This window comes from Pieris brassicae, chromosome 12, assembly GCF_905147105.1.
Source record: "Pieris brassicae chromosome 12, ilPieBrab1.1, whole genome shotgun sequence".
NCBI lineage: Eukaryota > Metazoa > Arthropoda > Insecta > Lepidoptera > Pieridae > Pieris > Pieris brassicae.
In genome coordinates, this window is record NC_059676.1 from 4,797,079 (window position 1) to 4,816,781 (window position 19,703).

At 33.4% G+C, this 19,703-nt stretch overlaps 2 protein-coding genes across 2 annotated transcripts; both read left to right on the forward strand.

Moving 5' to 3' along the window:
• Positions 1-4,876: 4,876 nt before the first annotated feature.
• LOC123717424 (odorant receptor 4-like) lies at positions 4,877-7,090 on the forward strand. Its single transcript, XM_045673409.1, has 5 exons — positions 4,877-5,673; positions 5,804-5,900; positions 5,972-6,076; positions 6,352-6,507; positions 7,013-7,090. The coding sequence occupies exons 1-5, from the start codon at positions 4,877-4,879 to the stop codon at positions 7,088-7,090; spliced, it is 1,233 nt and encodes a 410-aa protein (XP_045529365.1).
• A 1,586-nt stretch (positions 7,091-8,676) lies between these two features.
• LOC123717425 (collagen alpha-1(III) chain-like) lies at positions 8,677-16,563 on the forward strand. Its single transcript, XM_045673411.1, has 11 exons — positions 8,677-8,765; positions 9,298-9,330; positions 9,640-9,687; positions 10,007-10,054; positions 10,430-10,471; positions 10,785-10,817; positions 11,086-11,121; positions 11,202-11,222; positions 11,310-11,357; positions 11,472-16,277; positions 16,472-16,563. The coding sequence occupies exons 1-11, from the start codon at positions 8,693-8,695 to the stop codon at positions 16,561-16,563; spliced, it is 5,280 nt and encodes a 1,759-aa protein (XP_045529367.1). The 5' UTR covers positions 8,677-8,692.
• Positions 16,564-19,703: the final 3,140 nt, after the last annotated feature.

A 19,703-nucleotide genomic window follows, 5' to 3' on the forward strand; every position in this document is an offset into this window, starting at 1 on the left:
GCTGGGGTCACGACCTCGATGGCCCGGAACCGCAGGTCTTGAATGAGCTCTGTATGTCAGGTCCCTTGGGTAGAATACCTGGCGAACCCCGAGGGCCCATCCCCATAGCTTGACGCGGGGAAGCTCACCATCTTCACCTACTTTTAAAGAAAGTGGCTGGAGCGTGCCTTTAAATCCCGACTGTTTAAAAATGGATTCTGTATGCCCATTTAACACTTGTTTTTAAAGTGAATAAGAGAGGAAACCATTACGTGTTATAACCAAAAATTACGACATGTGTCTGGCAGGGAAGGCGAAAAAATATCAAGAAACATAGACAAAAATCAGAGGCCACCAAAAGTATAGGTATAAGGTATCACAGCAGCGTTGTTTCGTGTCTATATTATTAATAAATAGGATTAATATTTAAATCGATGTTAGTTTCGTTAACGATGTGGCAATCTTCAATAAATCATTAAAAAAAATCGGATAAGATTGAGTCATAATAAAAATCCTAAATCGAACAAAAACCCGCAACATTGCACAAAGCATGAAACAGTTTCATTACTTATTTTAATAGCCAATAAACTTGTCCCAATTTATTGCAACTATTTCGTGTGGGCAATCAACCGAAGCCATCCCACCTCATGAATTATGAGCGGACCTTTAAACTTTAATAAAGTCGTTACTATCCCTTTTATATGGAGAGAACGTGTTTTTTTTTAATTCCTTAAGGCTTTAAATTTACTTTTATGATTATAGAATATATGCAGAGACCTGTTAAGAAAGAAAAGATACTTGAAGAACATTTATATTTAACTTAAAATAATTCAAATGGAGTTAAGTATTACAAATTAAACGATAAGATATAAACTTCATATTAAAATTCATAATAGTAATTTGTTAGACATCATAATCTTTCTGTAAGGGGCTACATTTGCGCTGTTTTTTTCCCCCGACCGAGTGTTTTTAAGGCAGTTTTATCCGCGCACAACCAGCAGCCCACAGAAGTATACCCGAAACAATTTAAAAAAATTACCAATTCTTAATAGGCCGGCAAAGCCCTCTAAAATTAAGTGTCCATGCGCGTGCAAGTGTCCATATTGCTTCACATCAGATGAGGCCTCTTGCCCGTTTTTTTGTTTTGTTTATTTTGTATAAAAAAATATTTCAGAGTTTCTGACCGGTTTCAATACCTATGTGAAAGACACGTAATATAATTACACTCAGCTGGTTCAAAACAAATTAATACTATTTCAGACGATAAGAATTGTAGGTACAAGTTTCAGTAGAAACACAAAGAGGAACAATCTAATTTGCAACTTTATTTACTGCAAAAGTATTATGCTCCTTTGTAATGCCTTGAATGGTCCTCATTTTGTCTGTTTTAATTAGTACAAGGAGCATACTTAACGTACAAGCAGCTTACTGAAGGTAAGTGCTTGTTACCAACTAAAACTTAATTCTATAGTTTTAAATAATTCTGCCTGGAACAATTGCACCTATATTATTTTTAACTGTCCGTAAACATAAGTGATAAAGATATTTTACAAGATAAGATTTTATGTGTATTTATCGTTACTAGAAAGTACGTAGAGAATCGCGTAGATATACATCATATGAATTTATGTCAATAAAATAAAAATGTATAAGGTACATAAAAACCTATTATGTAATAACGTAATGTTTTTCTACCTACCGAATCATTTATTAAACAGATTTACTTTTTAAATGTATTGTTGCTATTTGTTTATTAAGACTAAGAAATACAACGTATAATAAGACGCTTTTAAACTTCGAGAGTAATCACGTTGAAGCTTGCTGACGATACAAAAAGGTATACATAGGTAAACTATTTTATTGATAACAGTTTTTAAAGTCAATGTATTTATATTTTACAAATATAATTAATCTTAAGCTGGTACAAACCGTAGTCTTAGCGAATGCGATTTATTAATACGAATTCAGTACAAATGGAAGCTAACTAACAATAGGTGTACAATTGACGTCCAATTTAAAGAGAATACCAAGTTTAATCTCTCTCAATTAAATCAGAGCTATTCACAATCCGTTCCTGGCACGCATTCAGCCCCGAGATTTCCATCAAATTAAGCATCACCTTTGCGCAACTATTTATAAAGATTCCGTGGGGTGAACGCTATTCAAGATGTGAAATTTGACGTGTGAGACCTTGTTCGAATAAAACGCTATATCTCCCCATTGTGTAGAAACATATCTACCTCATAACCTTCTCGTTATTATTCTTGAATACATCCTTATTTCTTTATCTTATATTTATATAGAGCTGTTAATTTAAAGAAATTACTATATAAACGTTAGGTAAAGTCGATATTTGTAACCCAAAAATCGTAACGAAAGTTGGTTAAAGTCCTTATTAATAATTATAATCATATTGTTGAATAATTAGCTACTACATAATATACGTATTTATGACGATCATTATATTTAAAAACAATGTTTGATAATCAGAATATAATAGCAACTCCTTATGTGTAGTTAAACATAAAAATACTTTCCGTAATGTGTGAATGAATAATACACACAAAAGACTCAAACACGCTGTCGTTGAGATCCAGTATATTAAGACCCCACATTACTTATTGCGTTCGCCATTTTACTGCCAGCCTTTAAAGTAGAGAGGAGGAGAGGAGGTCTTCATATGTTGGTACTAAAGTGTAATCAAGAACGTACGGGTTCACATTTATAAAGATTCGAAACGCATTCTGCGAATGAACACAATTTGAAGACGAATGCCTTTCTGTATTCGCAATTTCAATGAACATTTGTGTTCTGATTCAAATATAATACCAAAATATTTGAGGAAAATTCAATTATATTTCGAGACAAAAACCAATCGATTTTAGCTCTGTAAGCCCTCAAAGTGGATACGATATTCTTTGTGTTTCAATGCTTTATAGCTTCGAGATCATCTAGGTCGTTCAAAATGGTACAGTTTGCGATCGAAAGATTTGAACTCGGACTTAAATAAAATATTTGTAATGTGTATTAAAATGAATTGGCAGTCCAAAGTTTTTCTTTCCCAAACATAATTAATAATAAAAACGTTTTTGCCTTTCGAAATATTTGAACCTTTATATATATTATGTATTCCATCTTTGGCTATATCATTAATCTGATTGTTTTGTTATATATAATTTATATTATCTTATCAACGAAATCAATCAACTGTGTCTGTTTGTAATGTTTTCACACAAAAACTACTTCTACCGATTCAAACATTCTTTCACTATTAGAAAGCTGAATCTTCACTGACTGAATAGACTGAAAATTCTCGTGTCACAATGTTCGTTCCCATACTCTTCCGAAACGGCTCGACCGATGCTTATGAATCAGCTACTATCTACCTTTCAAACCCCTAAATGATAAGGGGTGTCCACCCCAAAAAAAATGTTTTTTTTAATGATAAGGCATACAAAAATACATTCAACCCTTAATTGTCACCTCTCTACGATAAACCCCTATTTTTATTATAGTAGATAGGTTATTTTTATTGAACTCAAAAATGTTTCCTGGAAATAATATATATGGCAAAACAACGTTTGCCGGGTCATGTGTATATTATATATACTATATTAAGTCCGAATTAGTATTCTAGTAAATAAATAAAAATAAATTACACATAAACCAATTTGTATAGACCTAGCTCTTAATATTATAACAGTATAATAAATTTTCCAATGAGCAGTCATACAAAGGGAATTTGGGAGTTATAAAGCCGGTATACATTAGCATTGAGTGGATGACATGCTCTCATCAGATTAATGTCCATATTAGTCATGCATCAAAGGGCCCAAGTATTGTGAAGTGACGCCCTCCTCTGATTTACTGAACAATGCCGGCAAATTATAAGCAATCGCTATGTCTAAGAGCATCTTGACCTATTTCTAACAGAACAAAGGTACGTAGGATTATAACCCTTAAGGTAAAGAGAGAAAGACGATTTTTGATTAAATTATTAAAGTAAATACTGATATGATTGATAGCATGATTACAAAGTCAAATGTTTGATGGATATATAGGTTTCTAATTATGGGGTAATTTTTGATAGCGATGCTTGCGGTTTTGTCTATGTAAGAAAAAATCGTAGGAATTTGTTTATTTAGAAAACCTTACAGCTTAATAAACATAAAAAGGTTTACAGACTAAACAATAATATTATAGAAAAATGTGAATTTGTATGTGTATGTACGTGTTGGTTCAGGATTTGTGTGTGTAACATAAGCATGTGGGCTTGATTCAGTGACATGAAATGGCTTGTTTTATGAAAGAGTTGCGGGAGGAGTTGTATGGTGTAACGTTGAAACAAATAAGGAATACTTGGGTATTTTGACAAAATCGTCGTCACGCTTAACTAGCCATACCACACTTTTCTAGCAAAGTCGATAACGACTAAACAAGTAAACAAGCTCATTATTGAGCTTGTTTACTCTTTTACTAATCGGTATATATTCCTACTCATCGACAAAGAATACAGAACGTGTAGGCCGAGAGAAAAGGCCGGCGTACAAAAACGTACACTCTTTTAAAATAGCAAATCATCAAACAACACTTATTTTAAAACAAATATCGCAAATTAATAAGGCTGTCTAGCACTAGTCCCTGGCACTTTTATCAACTAATCGTTAACTTTATAGTGAGCCTTTACATTTTTCTGTTCTTAAATTTATTAAAAGGCAGAGAAAAATATAGAAGAGTATAATTTTATACATATTCTTCAGAATACTAAGTATAATTAAGTCATTAAATCCATTGAGCATCAGCCCTTTAATAAATCAATCGAACAATTATCATTAACATATATATATACTTAGTTTCTCCATTAAAGTCATTTAAAAGCTAAAAGAAAATCAAAAACATGCCGTCTCTACGACCAAGAGATGAGGTCCTTTCGGAACTAAATTTCATCCGATATCTCACTACTAAAATATTCCTTTACCCTTTTATAGGACGATCAAAGCTGGCCATGATTGGGTACGTACTTACCACATTTCTAGTTTTATCTACAACTTTACAACTTTTAATAACTATTGTATCAGCAAATACGTCCGAATGGCTCGCCATTATCAATGCCGCTCCAAATCTAGGTGTCTGTGTAATGTCCGCAATAAAATACACAAACATACAAATGCATACAGTACGTTATAACCAGATATTTTTACATTTCCATGATGAAATGTGGGACGTTGTTACAAATTCTGATATACATAGAAAGATAATAAGGTACTACAAAAAACTTGCCATGGTCTTTAATCGATTTTTGCTGTACTATTCAATTCCTTTGATAATCGTTGTTGACTCTTTCCCATATATTGTAATGCGGTTTGAAGAGAGATTTCTGGGGATAAAGGAATATTTGTATCCATTTGAAGCTTGGTATCCATTTGATAAAATTAAATTCTACGGTACTGCGTATATATGGGAGAGTTGCATGACAGCTGTTGTTGTAAGTTTGTATGTTATTACAAATATGATACACTCCACATACATAATATTCACTTGTATGGAGTTGAGGATACTGGGCAATTGTCTCGAAGAGCTAATAAGCGATGAAGATGTTGACCATATAAGAAAAGGTGTACAAATCGAAGAGATATATAAACGATCTGTGAGGAGAATAAAAATGATTATTTCAAGACATGACGTTTTGGCTAAGTAAGTATTTGAAAGTATTATAAGCAGTGATAGAAGGATAAGTGAGGATCTCATTCGTAAGGCGTTTTCATTAAAATTATATTATACTTTACCAAGACATATCTGCAAAGTTATTTATTCATTATTTCAGACAAATTGCAGCGCTCGACACTATTTTAGGCGATGCAATGATTATAAATTATTCTCTTGGAGCAGTGTTCATTTGTCTTACAGCATTTACATCCACAGTTAGTAGTTTTATTATATAATTTATAATGTTTACATCTTTCTAATTATTTTACGATACTTTAACTTTTAGGTTCTTAGTAACTTCTACAAACGTGTTCGATATTCCTTTATGTGTTTGTCACTAATTGTGGAATGTTTCATTCAGTGTTTTATGGGGCAAATCATAAGCGATCATGTAAGCATTTTATTACTCTAATTTTGTACTAAATATGATGTTCTGTATGCTTACTTTTAGGCATCGGCTCACGCATTTTTGCAACTGTCAAGTTGGTAATTTTAACTTTTTTATTTTCGTTCACCATATAAACATGTGTTTAATGCAGACATAAAGAAAAATATTAACCAAAGTCCAAACAAAACCTCCAACACTTCACTTTAACGTTCCCATTATTAAAGAAATGGTCTTATTTAAGAAATAAAAAGTAAAATAATTACGAGTATTTATTACAGAGTAAAAATTTAACAAACTCTATCTATTCATCTAATTGGCCTTATGCAAGTCCAGAGACTAAGACTATTATGTTAATGTTCATGATGCGTACCCAGAAGCCATTTGTACTGTCTGCCAAAGGTTACATAGCTATGAACATGCATACATTTAGCTGTGTGAGTACTTTTGTTCTTATTTACATTGTAATTAATATATTTCATACTCGAATAATTGTATAATTGCGAGTATAGATTTCCGAACGTTTGTATACTGCATTTTAGCGTTTTCTTTGTTTGTAACTGTGTATAATTTATATTTATAGAATCGAACTAAATAACATCAAAAGGAGAAAAATAACTCTTTAATCTTTTGTCTTTCAATTCATCTGGCTAACGTAGTCTATATACTTATATATCACGTAAAGTGAATTCTGTCAGAATTAAGTTGGTTAATTTTATTGGTAATAAAGACAAGATTTTTTTACTCTTTCAAATTAAATAAAGTTACAAATATAAAACATAATAGAGTGAACTTTTCTCGCCTGTTGATCGTATTAGTTTAGTTCCTAAATTACTTAAGATTATCTTTTAAAAACAAGCCTAGTCTTTCCGAAAAGGCTGTCGAGGCACTCGTTGCATTTTTCACGGGCTGTTGTCATTTTAATCAAAAATCTTCTTTCAGATATGCAGCACATCTTATCAATTATTCAATCTACTACGCACAATATACGCCAAGAAAAACACACTCTTCGTAAACTAGGCATAAATATAAGTATCAAATTTGAATAACAAATTCAGACAATAAAGGAAATTTCCAATATGAATATTGGGGAATGGTTTAAAATTACGAGGTGCATACGACAGCAGGAACGAGGGAACTTGGAAATGGCTATATTGAAGTCATTGAGTTCGAACCAAGATCATAAACTCAAGATGTCTACATTCTTATTACGAATCTGTATGAACATGTTTCAATTTCATAATCGTGATATCCTTAACTTTAGTATGCTACATAATAAACTTATAATATCACGAAATATACAGATTTAAGAAATTTAATTAAATTGCTTTCGCGGCCTTAATACCACCAACGGAATAATCCAAAAACAATTAGACGAATCTATAAAATTTTTAGACGTCCTGCAACCTATTATCGTTCTTCAAAGAACAGTAATTTTAAATATAATAACAATAACCGGCAAATTTCTACAACATAATAACCCATAAAAACTGTTTTTACTTGGTTTAGGCCCGTGTACCAAGATCGCGAATCGATCCTGAATTAAAGTACGTATATTACCATTTTTAATTAGTATCATAATAAAAATTAAAAATGTTTGAATAGAAAATTAAAACAACGTTTACAAATTTGGTCCCTGTAGCAGTACCCTTTAATGCTGGCAGCACTTGCTCGCCGTACTGCGATACTCATTCGTTGAGCGAGCTTTTTGCGATACTTATTTTACTTGTACATAATCTCTCCCACTATTACACACACATACACACACAAACCCTATCATAAACCCATACAACTTTATTTCTACTAACTCCCAACTAGTTGACTGCTTTGTTTTGCCTTCTTTCCTTATTTAAAACGTGAAATTTTTTTGCCTACCCGTATGTATGTACTTTTCGTTACCACTCAATACGACTTTCCTGTGAATGGAATCCTGGTTATCCATATCAGAGGTTCTTACCTAGTTTGGAAACCAGTCTCCCAATACCTTCTCAACTGTAATCTTATTTATTGTTGTAAATGTTATATGGGAGAAAATAAAATAAATTATTAATTATTGTAGATAGTAACCCCAGAGCTGCTACTAGGTACTATCTACCAGGCACCAACTTAAATCTTCAATTAAGGCCTGTGAACTTGAACCCCACGGATCAAGAGCCTTTACTCCAAATGGAACATAATTGAAATTGGAGGAAGGACATATCTTCATCGTTTATTGTATTCCGCCTCCTCTGCGGCCGCACCAGCTTTTGTGTTATCCAAGCGAGTGAGACGTTTCATGCTTAGTTATAAATATTACGCTAAAAGGTCCATGTTATATTCTATGATAAGATCTAGGTCAAAAAATTATCTATTACAGATGAAAAACTAGAATAGTTATCACATTTTTTTATTAAATAAATTTACCTACAATCTAACTAAATAATGCTTAAAACTTTTCACGCTTTTATTAATTTTAAAATTTTATTAAAAGTACATCACGAGCACCATACAGTTTATGATTACGAATTATTGTAATAAATTTATTAATACATCACGACGTTATTTAATTTTATTGTCTTTCACTCTATATATTGATTCGTTTAATCAAAATATCATACCATCGGCCAAAAAGCAGGCCAAAACATGATGGGGAAACGGCTTAAATTTATTTTTATTTATTTATTAGTTTTACCAGTGGGATTACTCGCTGAAAGTGGTAAGTATTTTTTTTATATAATTGTGAGAAAATCAAAAACCTATATAGTATACAATGCGTCATGTGTTAATTGGGCTGGACTAATTGTGACAAAAGAACGTATCTTAAGTCCCTGAAAGGCAGCTGTTTTCATCCTGTGATATCATATTATACGAAGTCTAACAATCTATGAATTTCTAATAATAAGTAAGAATTCACTAATTTGCGCAAATAACTTAGTTCTGCGTCTGTCTTTTCGCAATAATCTACAATACTGTACGATTTTTCATGCAGTTTTCACCAGTAGAGTGATTAATTAGGAAGATATAATATGTTTACCAGTCACGGTTAAAAACTACAACAATATAAATAAGAACAATGAATAACATTAAATATAATTTTATTTAACAGTATATAAATCATTAATGATCAATAAAAAAAAGAAGAACTTAAAAACAACAAACACAAATGCTATTTCTAACCTTCTTTATACAGACGTAAACTAACGATTATCAGTTTTAATGAAATATCTTTATATATTTTGTTGTTTTAGAGCCCAGTGAACAAGCAAATGCTGCCGCAAGTGGTAAGATGCAGGAAATAATTATTTTTGAAACGTTAACCGTAAACCTGAAATAATCATTAAAAATTTGGAATGAACAGTCACATGATATGTCCACAATGTGTTATTAATTTTAAAATAAAATAAATGACTTTCGAATTATGAAACTGATACGTGAAAAGCTTCGCACCTATTTGTTTTTATATAAATTTAAATACCTTGGCTGCATGTAGATGCAGCAATTCTATCATTACTGTATTATTTCCCAATTAATAATTCTTCTTTTGTAATCCTTACTTTTTCTGTTCTATACAATATTTCAATGTATTTTAGCTAGCACCACTGGATCGGGAAGTGCGTCAGTACAAGTTTATGCAGCAGGTAAGTTTACTGTTTTACCTAGAATAATTAAGTTTAATTCTGACATACTCGAATAATATTTTTTTTTTGTTTTAACAAAACGCGTAAAAAAATGATTACATTTTTATTTAAGCGATGCTTATATTTGATTTGATTGAACCTCGTGCGCTGAAGGAAATTGGCATGCCTTAGACTCAAAAAGTCGACGGGTGTCAGGCACAGAAGGCTTATCACCTACTAGCCTTTTAGAAAAAACAAATGATCACATAACAGAGACAAACAGGCTGTAGTGCCATGGTTTTTTTTTTAATATGTATAACAATTTGGTACAAATTTTTAGCGTCAACGAGTGCAAAAGCGGCAGGGAGCGGTGGAGGTTCTGCAAGTGGTAAACATATATTTTATTAGCAGCTAATTAGTACATAACGCATTTATTTATTTATTTTTGTAAACAGTAGAAATACTTTTGTGGTATATATTTAGTACCTTGTAATTTTGTATAAGCGGTATTTACCAAGCTGCATTATCATCTTTATTTATAGACAATATTATCACTAACTTAAACATCGACATTCCTGCCTCCTTTTACCCACATCCAAGTCCTGCTCTTACTGGCTCCATTGAGCTCTGATAATGACAACCCCGGTCCAAGTTCCAACTACAAATGCTGCGAACTTCTTTTCCTCGTCTCATCTTAAGATAATATAACGATGATTTATGTGAACATCCCGAATCAGTTAAAATGGTTATTACTTTTTTATAGCAAACGGCGCCGCCAGCGAAAATCCATCAAATAAGTCTGAACGTGAGTACTAATAATATTCAACAAATATATTGCCGGCCACAACCTTTCAATGAAGTTCATTATTACTGATTTACTGACAAAACTTTATTAATCGACTTCTAAATTGCCAAAAATCATTTATAATTAGGCTCGTAGGTATTTTGTGTTGTGTGTATATTTATCTAAATTATGTTTCTAAAATGATTATATTATATCAAAAACTTATCAGAAAGATATCTATTATTTAATAAATTTATACGTTTTGAAATCAGTTATATATACATAGTAAAAAATGTACAATATTCAATTTAATTTAAAAAAATCATTGTTTCAGCGACTAATGGTTCTAAAGACTCCAATGATGACTGTAAGATATCTTTTACTTTATTTGTTATAATTCTTCTTTGAATTCAATATAACTTTTAGGATAGAAGTTATAAAGTAGGTTGGTTCACAACTACAGCCAAAAGAGATACCCCGTAATATTGGGAATTAATTATACCCACTTGTAGGATCAACCCTTAATTTCTCAAACATATTCCATATTGATAAGTGACCTACCTACCTATATCAAAGTACTTTTCCTGGCAAAATGTATGTTGTTATATTACAAAAACTTTTTTTTTTAATTTCAGACTATTATGATGACTCAATAGAACCCTCATCTTCTGGTAAGATTAGTTTATTTAAACTTTGATATAATATACATAGTTAATATTCCATTTAATGGTTATGCTTTCACTCATTTTAGGAGCGCAAGCTGTTGCCTCTGGTAAGTTAATGGATATATTTATTATGCGTATTATAATTTTGTATAGCAAAATAACAAAAATTTTATGTAAGTTTTTTTCTAAAACAGTTCAATCATCTGGAAATGCCCAATCGTCTGCTTCTGCAACAGCGCAAGGTATTGATTTACTAGTCCGTTTTAGGTTCTTATTGCAAACGACAATATCAGTATTGAAAATACTTTCATGTATAGATTAAGAATATTTCTAATTAATTTGTTTTTTTTTAACAGTAAATACAACAACCAATAGGAGGAAAAGAAAAAGAAAGCCTCAGTCAACTCCTGGATCCCAGAATAATTCATCAAATGCACCTAACAGCACTATAGCCGAAAAAAATAGTACGAAATCAAATAACACAAAGCCCTCTAATGAACAGATAAAAAATGGTACTGCTATAAATAAAAAACCAATAAATGGAACCACAATTGAAGATAAAACACAGGGCCAAACAAATAAAACAGAAAGTAACAAAACACCGTCTAAACCCAAAAATGAATCTAACGCAATGGATAATTCCAAGACATCATCAAAACCCAAGCATAATAAAGAATCTAAAGAAAAAAGTACGGATAAAAATGACAAATCTGGAGAGATTAGCAGTAAAGAAAACCAACATCCAGAAAGCCCAGAAGAAAGTAAGGAAAAAAATAAAAGTAATGGATCTGAAGGAAAAATAAATAATAAAAAAGGCAAAAATGATTCAGGAGAAATCCCACAGAAACGAAACCAAAATAAATCTGGTGAAGGTAATAAACAACATAATGGAAACAGTTCTAAAACACACAGACATAAAAAAGGACATAAAAATAGACAATCTGACGACTCTTATGAAGAAACTCGCAATGATGAAATGCCTAAACATCCTAAAAAACATCAACGACACAGGATACCTAAAAATTCTGCGTCTTCCTCGGAACAAAATGAAAGTCAACCATCCAGTGAAGAGGATAATAGTGGAATAAAAGAAAATAAAAACAAAGAAAATTCTGCTTCAAAAATCCATAGTAGGCAAAATAGGTCGAGTAGGTCAGTTAATGATGAACCATGCGAAGAAAAAGTTATAGATGACTTCCGTAAATTTGAAAAGGAGGAAAATAGTCAAAACCCCAAAGAAAACAACGAACCATGTGAAGATAAAGTTCTTAACGAGCTAGAATCATTATCAGATAAAAAGCCCAGCAAGTCTGGAAAATCGAAGCAGGGAAAAGATGGAAAGCCAAGCAAAGGCGACTCACCAAGCGGAGAAAGCAGTTCTGAAGAATTCGAAGGCTCGAACGAATCAGATTCACCTAGTAAGCCTGGAAAGCCTGAAAAATCCAAGCCAGGGAAACATGAATCTGGAAAGCCAGGAAAAGGAAACTCACCAAGTGGAGAAAGCAGTTCAGAAGAACCCGAAGGCTCAAATGAATCAGGTTCACCTAGTAAGCCTAGCAAGCCTGGAAAAGCCAAGCCGGGAAAACATGAATCTGGAAAGCCAGGCAAAGGAAACTCACCAAGTGGAGAAAGCAGTTCTGAAGAACCCGAAGGCTCAAATGAATCAGGTTCACCTAATAAGCCTGAAAAATCCAAGCCAGGAAAACATGGATCTGGAAAGGCAGGCAAAGGAAACTCACCAAGCGGAGAAAGCAGTTCGGAAGAACCCGAAGGCTCAAATGAATCAGGTTCACCTAATAAGCATGGAAAGCCTGGAAAATCCAAGCCGGAAAAACATGGATCTGGAAAGCCAGGAAAAGAAAACTCACCAAGCGGAGAAAGCAGTTCAGAAGAACCCGAAGGCTCAAATGAATCAGGTTCACCCAGTAAGCCTGGCAAGCCTGAAAAATCCAAGCCAGGAAAACATGGATCTGGAAAGGCAGGCAAAGGAAACTCACCAAGCGGAGAAAGCAGTTCGGAAGAACCCGAAGGCTCAAATGAATCAGGTTCACCTAATAAGCCTAGCAAGCCTGGAAAATCCAAGTCAGGAAAACATGGATCTGGAAAGCCAGGAAAAGGAAACTCACCAAGCGGAGAAAGCAGTTCTGAAGAACCCGAAGGCTCAAATGAATCAGGTTCACCTAGTAAGCCTGGCAAGCCTGGAAAATCCAAGCCGAGAAAGCATGGATCTGGAAAGCCAGGCAAAGGAAACTCACCAAGTGAAGAAAGCAGTTCTGAAGAACCCGAAGGCTCAAATGAATCAGGTTCACCTAGTAAGCCTAGCAAGCCTGGAAAATCCAAGCCGGGAAAACATGGATCTGGAAAGCCAGGCAAAGGAAACTCACCAAGTGAAGAAAGCAGTTCTGAAGAACCCGAAGGCTCAAATGAATCAGGTTCACCTAGTAAGCCTGGCAAGCCTGGAAAATCCAAGCCGGGAAAGCATGGATCTGGAAAGCCAGGCAAAGGAAACTCACCAAGCGGAGAAAGCAGTTCTGAAGAACCCGAAGGCTCAAATGAATCAGGTTCACCTAGTAAGCCTGGAAAATCCAAGCCAGGAAAACATGGATCTGGAAAACCAGGCAAAGGAAACTCACCAAGCGGAGAAAGCAGTTCTGAAGAACCCGAAGGCTCAAATGAATCAGGTTCACCTAGTAAGCCTAGCAAGCCTGGAAAATCCAAGCTGGGAAAACATGGATCTGGAAAGCCAGGCAAAAGAAACTCACCAAGTGGAGAAAGCAGTTCAGAAGAACCAGAAGGCTCAAATGAATCAGGTTCACCTAGTAAGCCTGGCAAGCCTGGAAAATCCAAGCCGGGAAAGCATGGATCTGGAAAGCCAGGCAAAGGAAACTCACCAAGTGAAGAAAGCAGTTCTGAAGAACCCGAAGGCTCAAATGAATCAGGTTCACCTAGTAAGCCTGGCAAGCCTGGAAAATCCAAGCCGGGAAAGCATGGATCTGGAAAGCCAGGCAAAGGAAACTCACCAAGCGGAGAAAGCAGTTCTGAAGAACCCGAAGGCTCAAATGAATCAGGTTCACCTAGTAAGCCTGGAAAATCCAAGCCAGGAAAACATGGATCTGGAAAACCAGGCAAAGGAAACTCACCAAGCGGAGAAAGCAGTTCTGAAGAACCCGAAGGCTCAAATGAATCAGGTTCACCTAGTAAGCCTAGCAAGCCTGGAAAATCCAAGCTGGGAAAACATGGATCTGGAAAGCCAGGCAAAAGAAACTCACCAAGTGGAGAAAGCAGTTCTGAAGAACCCGAAGGCTCAAATGAATCAGGTTCACCTAGTAAGCCTGGCAAGCCTGGAAAATCCAAGCCGGGAAAACATGGATCTGGAAAGCCAGGAAAAGGAAACTCACCAAGTGGAGAAAGCAGTTCAGAAGAACCCGAAGGCTCAAATGAATCAGGTTCACCCAGTAAGCCTGGCAAGCCTGAAAAATCCAAGCCGGGAAAGCATGGATCTGGAAAGCCAGGCAAAGGAAACTCACCAAGTGAAGAAAGCAGTTCTGAAGAACCCGAAGGCTCAAATGAATCAGGTTCACCTAGTAAGCCTAGCAAGCCTGGAAAATCCAAGCCGGGAAAACATGGATCTGGAAAGCCAGGAAAAGGAAACTCACCAAGTGGAGAAAGCAGTTCAGAAGAACCCGAAGGCTCAAATGAATCAGGTTCACCCAGTAAGCCTGGCAAGCCTGAAAAATCCAAGCCGGGAAAGCATGGATCTGGAAAGCCAGGCAAAGGAAACTCACCAAGTGAAGAAAGCAGTTCTGAAGAACCCGAAGGCTCAAATGAATCAGGTTCACCTAGTAAGCCTAGCAAGCCTGGAAAATCCAAGCCGGGAAAACATGGATCTGGAAAGCCAGGAAAAGGAAACTCACCAAGTGGAGAAAGCAGTTCTGAAGAACCCGAAGGCTCAAATGAATCAGGTTTACCTAGTAAGCCTGGCAAGCCTGGAAAATCCAAGCCAGGAAAACATGGATCTGGAAAACCAGGCAAAGGAAACTCACCAAGCGAAGTAAACAGTTCTGAAGAACCCGAAGGCTCGAACGAATCAGGTTCACCTAGTAAGCATGGAAAGCCTGGAAAATCCAAGCCCGGAAAACATGGATCTGGAAAGCCAGGCAAAGGAAACTCACCAAGTGGAGAAAGCAATTCTGAAGAACCCGAAGGCTCGAACGAATCAGGTTCACATAGTAAGCCTGGCAAGCCGGGTAAATCCAAGCCGGGAAAACATGGATCTGGAAAGTCAGGCAAAGGAAACTCACCGAGCGAAGAAAACAGTTCTGAATCTAGTGATTCCTCTACAAGTAGTTCCGAAGATTCAAATAGTTCGGATATATCAAGTCCCCGTCACAAAGACAAACCCAGTAAAAAAACACCAGGTAAAAAAGTAGCCTCCAGCAAAGATAGTTCGTCTTCATCTTCGTCATCTAATGATGAATCTAATGAACCGTCCATTCCTAACAAAAATAATCCCAGCCGAGGTAACATCGATTCCGCTGAAAAATATTATAAGAACATTAAAAATATTATAGAATTGTACCTTAAAAATGGGTTGGGAAATAGCAAAAATACAAATAAAGGAGATGTCGATAAGCTTATTAACCTTTATATGCTAGCAATACAAGCAAACCATAATAGGGCAACTAAAGAGGATATACAAAATATCATACAGTTGTACGTTCATGGCGTTAAAGCGAGCGGCGGTAAAATCAATATTGCCGAGTTGAACAATTACCTTAATAAACTAAATTTACCCGAAGGATCTCCGTTGTTATTAAATAAATATTACAAATATATTTTAGACCTTGAAAAAAGCGGTAAACTGAAAAAACCAATCACAACAGAAAAACCAAAACGCTCCAATTCACCATCACTGCTTAGCAGTATTATAGACATATTTGATCACAATCCACGCCAATCAAGTAATAAGGGATTACCTGTGAATGTCACAAAGCCTGCGTCAAACCGTACCAGCATACCTGTACCCAAATCTGGGAATATAATTAACCATCCACAGAACATCCAACAGATGATACAATCGTGTAATAAAATTTTAAGTCAACATCAACCTTCGTCGATCAAACGTAGAAGATACATCCTCATGCCCCAACTTGAAATATCAGGTAATTAAGAATTTAAAAGAAATGTATTTTCAAATCATTAAATATTTGTCCCAGTAGGCAGATAGTTAAAATAATAAATCTTATATTATTTCAAAATTTTAAGAATAGCATTGGTATCATGCCGACATTGACTCTTTTTTATAATACTAAGCTATGTAATTTTAAAACTTATGAATTATTTTATATGTTTCTAGGTAAAGAGAATTCCCGTACGAGGAGATTGAATTCTTCAGGAATGCGTCTTTGCCCTTGCCCCGTTAGTAATAATAAGAAAATAAAAGTATAGATAACGAGAAAGATACTTACAGTACAGATACAGATCTTGGCAACGTAAAAAGGAGATATATGAATTGCTATTTTTATATTGTATATATTAAAGGTTGTTTATTACATTAAATATATTGAGCATCCAAAAATCCATATCGACTTTAATTTTAATTTTAAGACGAAAAAATTCGCCTTTGGTGTTTATGAAATCTGTGGCCGTATGTCAGAATATGATAAATGCAGATTACTTTACAGGACAAGCAATTAAATTATTAAGGAATCTTGAAGGCACTTTAAAATATGAAACACTCGATATATTGATAAATCATACAGAGCATAAATCAACTTATCATTGTCCGATCTATGACCACAGAAATTATACTTTTCACTTCAGGAACAAATCCTATAGAAGAAAAGCATATGTTAATAAAATAAGTTTAATATATTTTCATTGAATAGTTTAGTTCGATATGTTTGAAATAGTAGTATTTGGAACACAATACAACAAAAAAATAAGAGAGGATAAAAGAGAAAACTTTAAATTATAGTTAGTAGAATAAAAACCCCGAAAATAAACATCATCATTATCTATAGATTTCTGCTTGAATAAGCCTACTATTGATACGCCTACTATTGATCGTCGATTTAACATACCACTTTAGTTGTTAAAAATTTCAAGTTATGTTTATCACGTTCAGACTAAGAAATCATAAGAAAATCCTTCAACACATTTGTAGTTTTATTTATAAAATTCATACGTACTGAATTTTTTTTTAAACTACTATGAATGATTTTAATTTATAGCCCATCTTTTTTCACAAATTTTCATCAAATTAAGACCATTAAACTTGGTTTAATTTGTTTTTGTTTTTCTGTTTTTTAATGCAGTAGTGATATTTTGACGTGTAGGTAAACTTTTATATTACCAATAATTGTATCTAAGTATATGATGTTTGAATTAAAAACAATACATACGTAGTGATATTTGACTAAAATTTCAAGAGATTACTTTGATGAAAATCACCATATATTTATAATATACCGATACGAAATATAAAAAATCACAAAGTCACATTTAATTTGGTTATTATTTAGTTAGAGCCACTATTATTGAGCCAAAAATTTAATTGAAGTACATCATGTTAGAATGATCTATAGCAGTTACTAGCGATTTTATTAAATATTCTACATTTTAAGAGATATTTAAATAAATAATTATTCCGAGAGAAATTGTTTGTCTTATGTTACGCAAAGTTAAGGCATACGTTTGTTACACCAGTTAGTCACAATCGCTGCATTGAGACGTGCACACTACGCTTCTTTGCACCAGCGCTCGTGATAATAATAATGTAATTAACCAACCCTAAAATAAATACTATTAAGAAATACTAAATTTAGATATTTTTGCATTTCAAATTCAATTGAAAAGAAACATTCATTCAAATTACAAATTAATTTGCGTACATATAGGTACTATAACTAATTATAATGATTTTATTAAACATGATAGATGTATAATTTTGTTTGCCGCTGTTGGGAGTTAATAAATAAATGATACAAATCAACTCATAATAACAATAGATGAACATATAAAATTCTTATAATTTTACGTTTTTTGCCGGTCTTGCTCTTTGATTTTATTAAGCTTCAATCGCTACACTTGTTATATGCAGGATAAATAAATTTAATATACATTTGGTTACATGGACAGGCATATGCAAAGATTAAAGAATGGCTTGTCAGACCTGTGACCAATACATTGTAGTTTATGGGTTATTGAGTGTATTAACCCTGTGTAAGATTCCCACTGCAAGGATTAGTTGTAGGTTTAGGTTTAGTTTGCTGGTTTTAAATTGTATTTTGTGCTAGTATATACGTATATATGTATATATATTTAGAGTTTATTTTTAATTTTTTCAATCATGGTCTGTGTTATCTAAAACTCCTCTGAACTGTAAGAGTACCTAATAATCAAATGTCGTGTTAATGGTTGTTATGTAAATAAAGTGTTGTTAATTACAACTACCAAAACTACAACATGTTGTATCATAATATATTTGTTATGATAGATTGTATAGATATGTTGTAAGTATATATTTATTGTTTAAACTGTGTTGTTAAAAGATTTGTTAGTGCAAGAGTCACAGTTTAAAAATACTTTCTTAGTATTACAACCTTATAATTAACATATCGCCACAGAAAACACAGGCTATAGTTCATATATTTTAATTATTTTATTACATAAATACCTTTATTATTTAATATGGTTATCATTACGTAATCAAATCAGATTCCTTCGTTTTATTTCTTGAATTAGTTTCTTACTTATCATTTATGGTCGTTAATGCTAGCCATGACCTATTTGTATGACTTTATTCTTCTAGTATGGATCCAGAACTATGAACATTAATTTGATTATATTCATTAACTTTGAACATTAATTTAATTTATAATTTAATTATATTCTGTAATGAATATTATTTTATTGTATTCATATTTTTTTTCGCAAATTGCAAATCCACAAGGATCTTCATGCCTTTCGCGGAAGTAGTTAAAGGAGCCACTCCTTTTTATAATAATAAATGAAAGTACTAAAATCGGGACATATTTCTTCTCCGTTGTAATGTTAAGAATAATTCTTCAGAATTATTTTTATTAGTTTAAAACCCGATTGAAACCAAACTAACTGGCGATGCATTAAATTATTGTGGCCGACTTATCAATAAAATAATAGGTATTTTATTAAATAATTGCGTACAATGCACAACATATCTATGGTGCCACCAAATAGCGATGAGAAAAAACTACTATTTAAATTTTAAAACTTATTTCAATAGTTATTAAGTTGTGTAATAATTTAATAAAAAGTTAAAAGTGAAAATATGTTATAGATTATCGAGTTTATAAATTGGATCTTGATAGTACAGCTGATAGTTTGTAGACTATTGGCAAAGATAGAGCCACCTGGAAAGGGTTGGAGAAAGCCTTTACCCAAGAGGTGTCCATACATTTACCTATAAGTAATACTAACAATACCTAACAACATTTGTACTGTTAATTAAGTATATGATATAAAGGTATGAAGGAAATAAAATAAGCCTCTTAAGCGGAAATTAAAAAAAAAAGAACGTCAACATAATTTTAAGACAACATTAAACC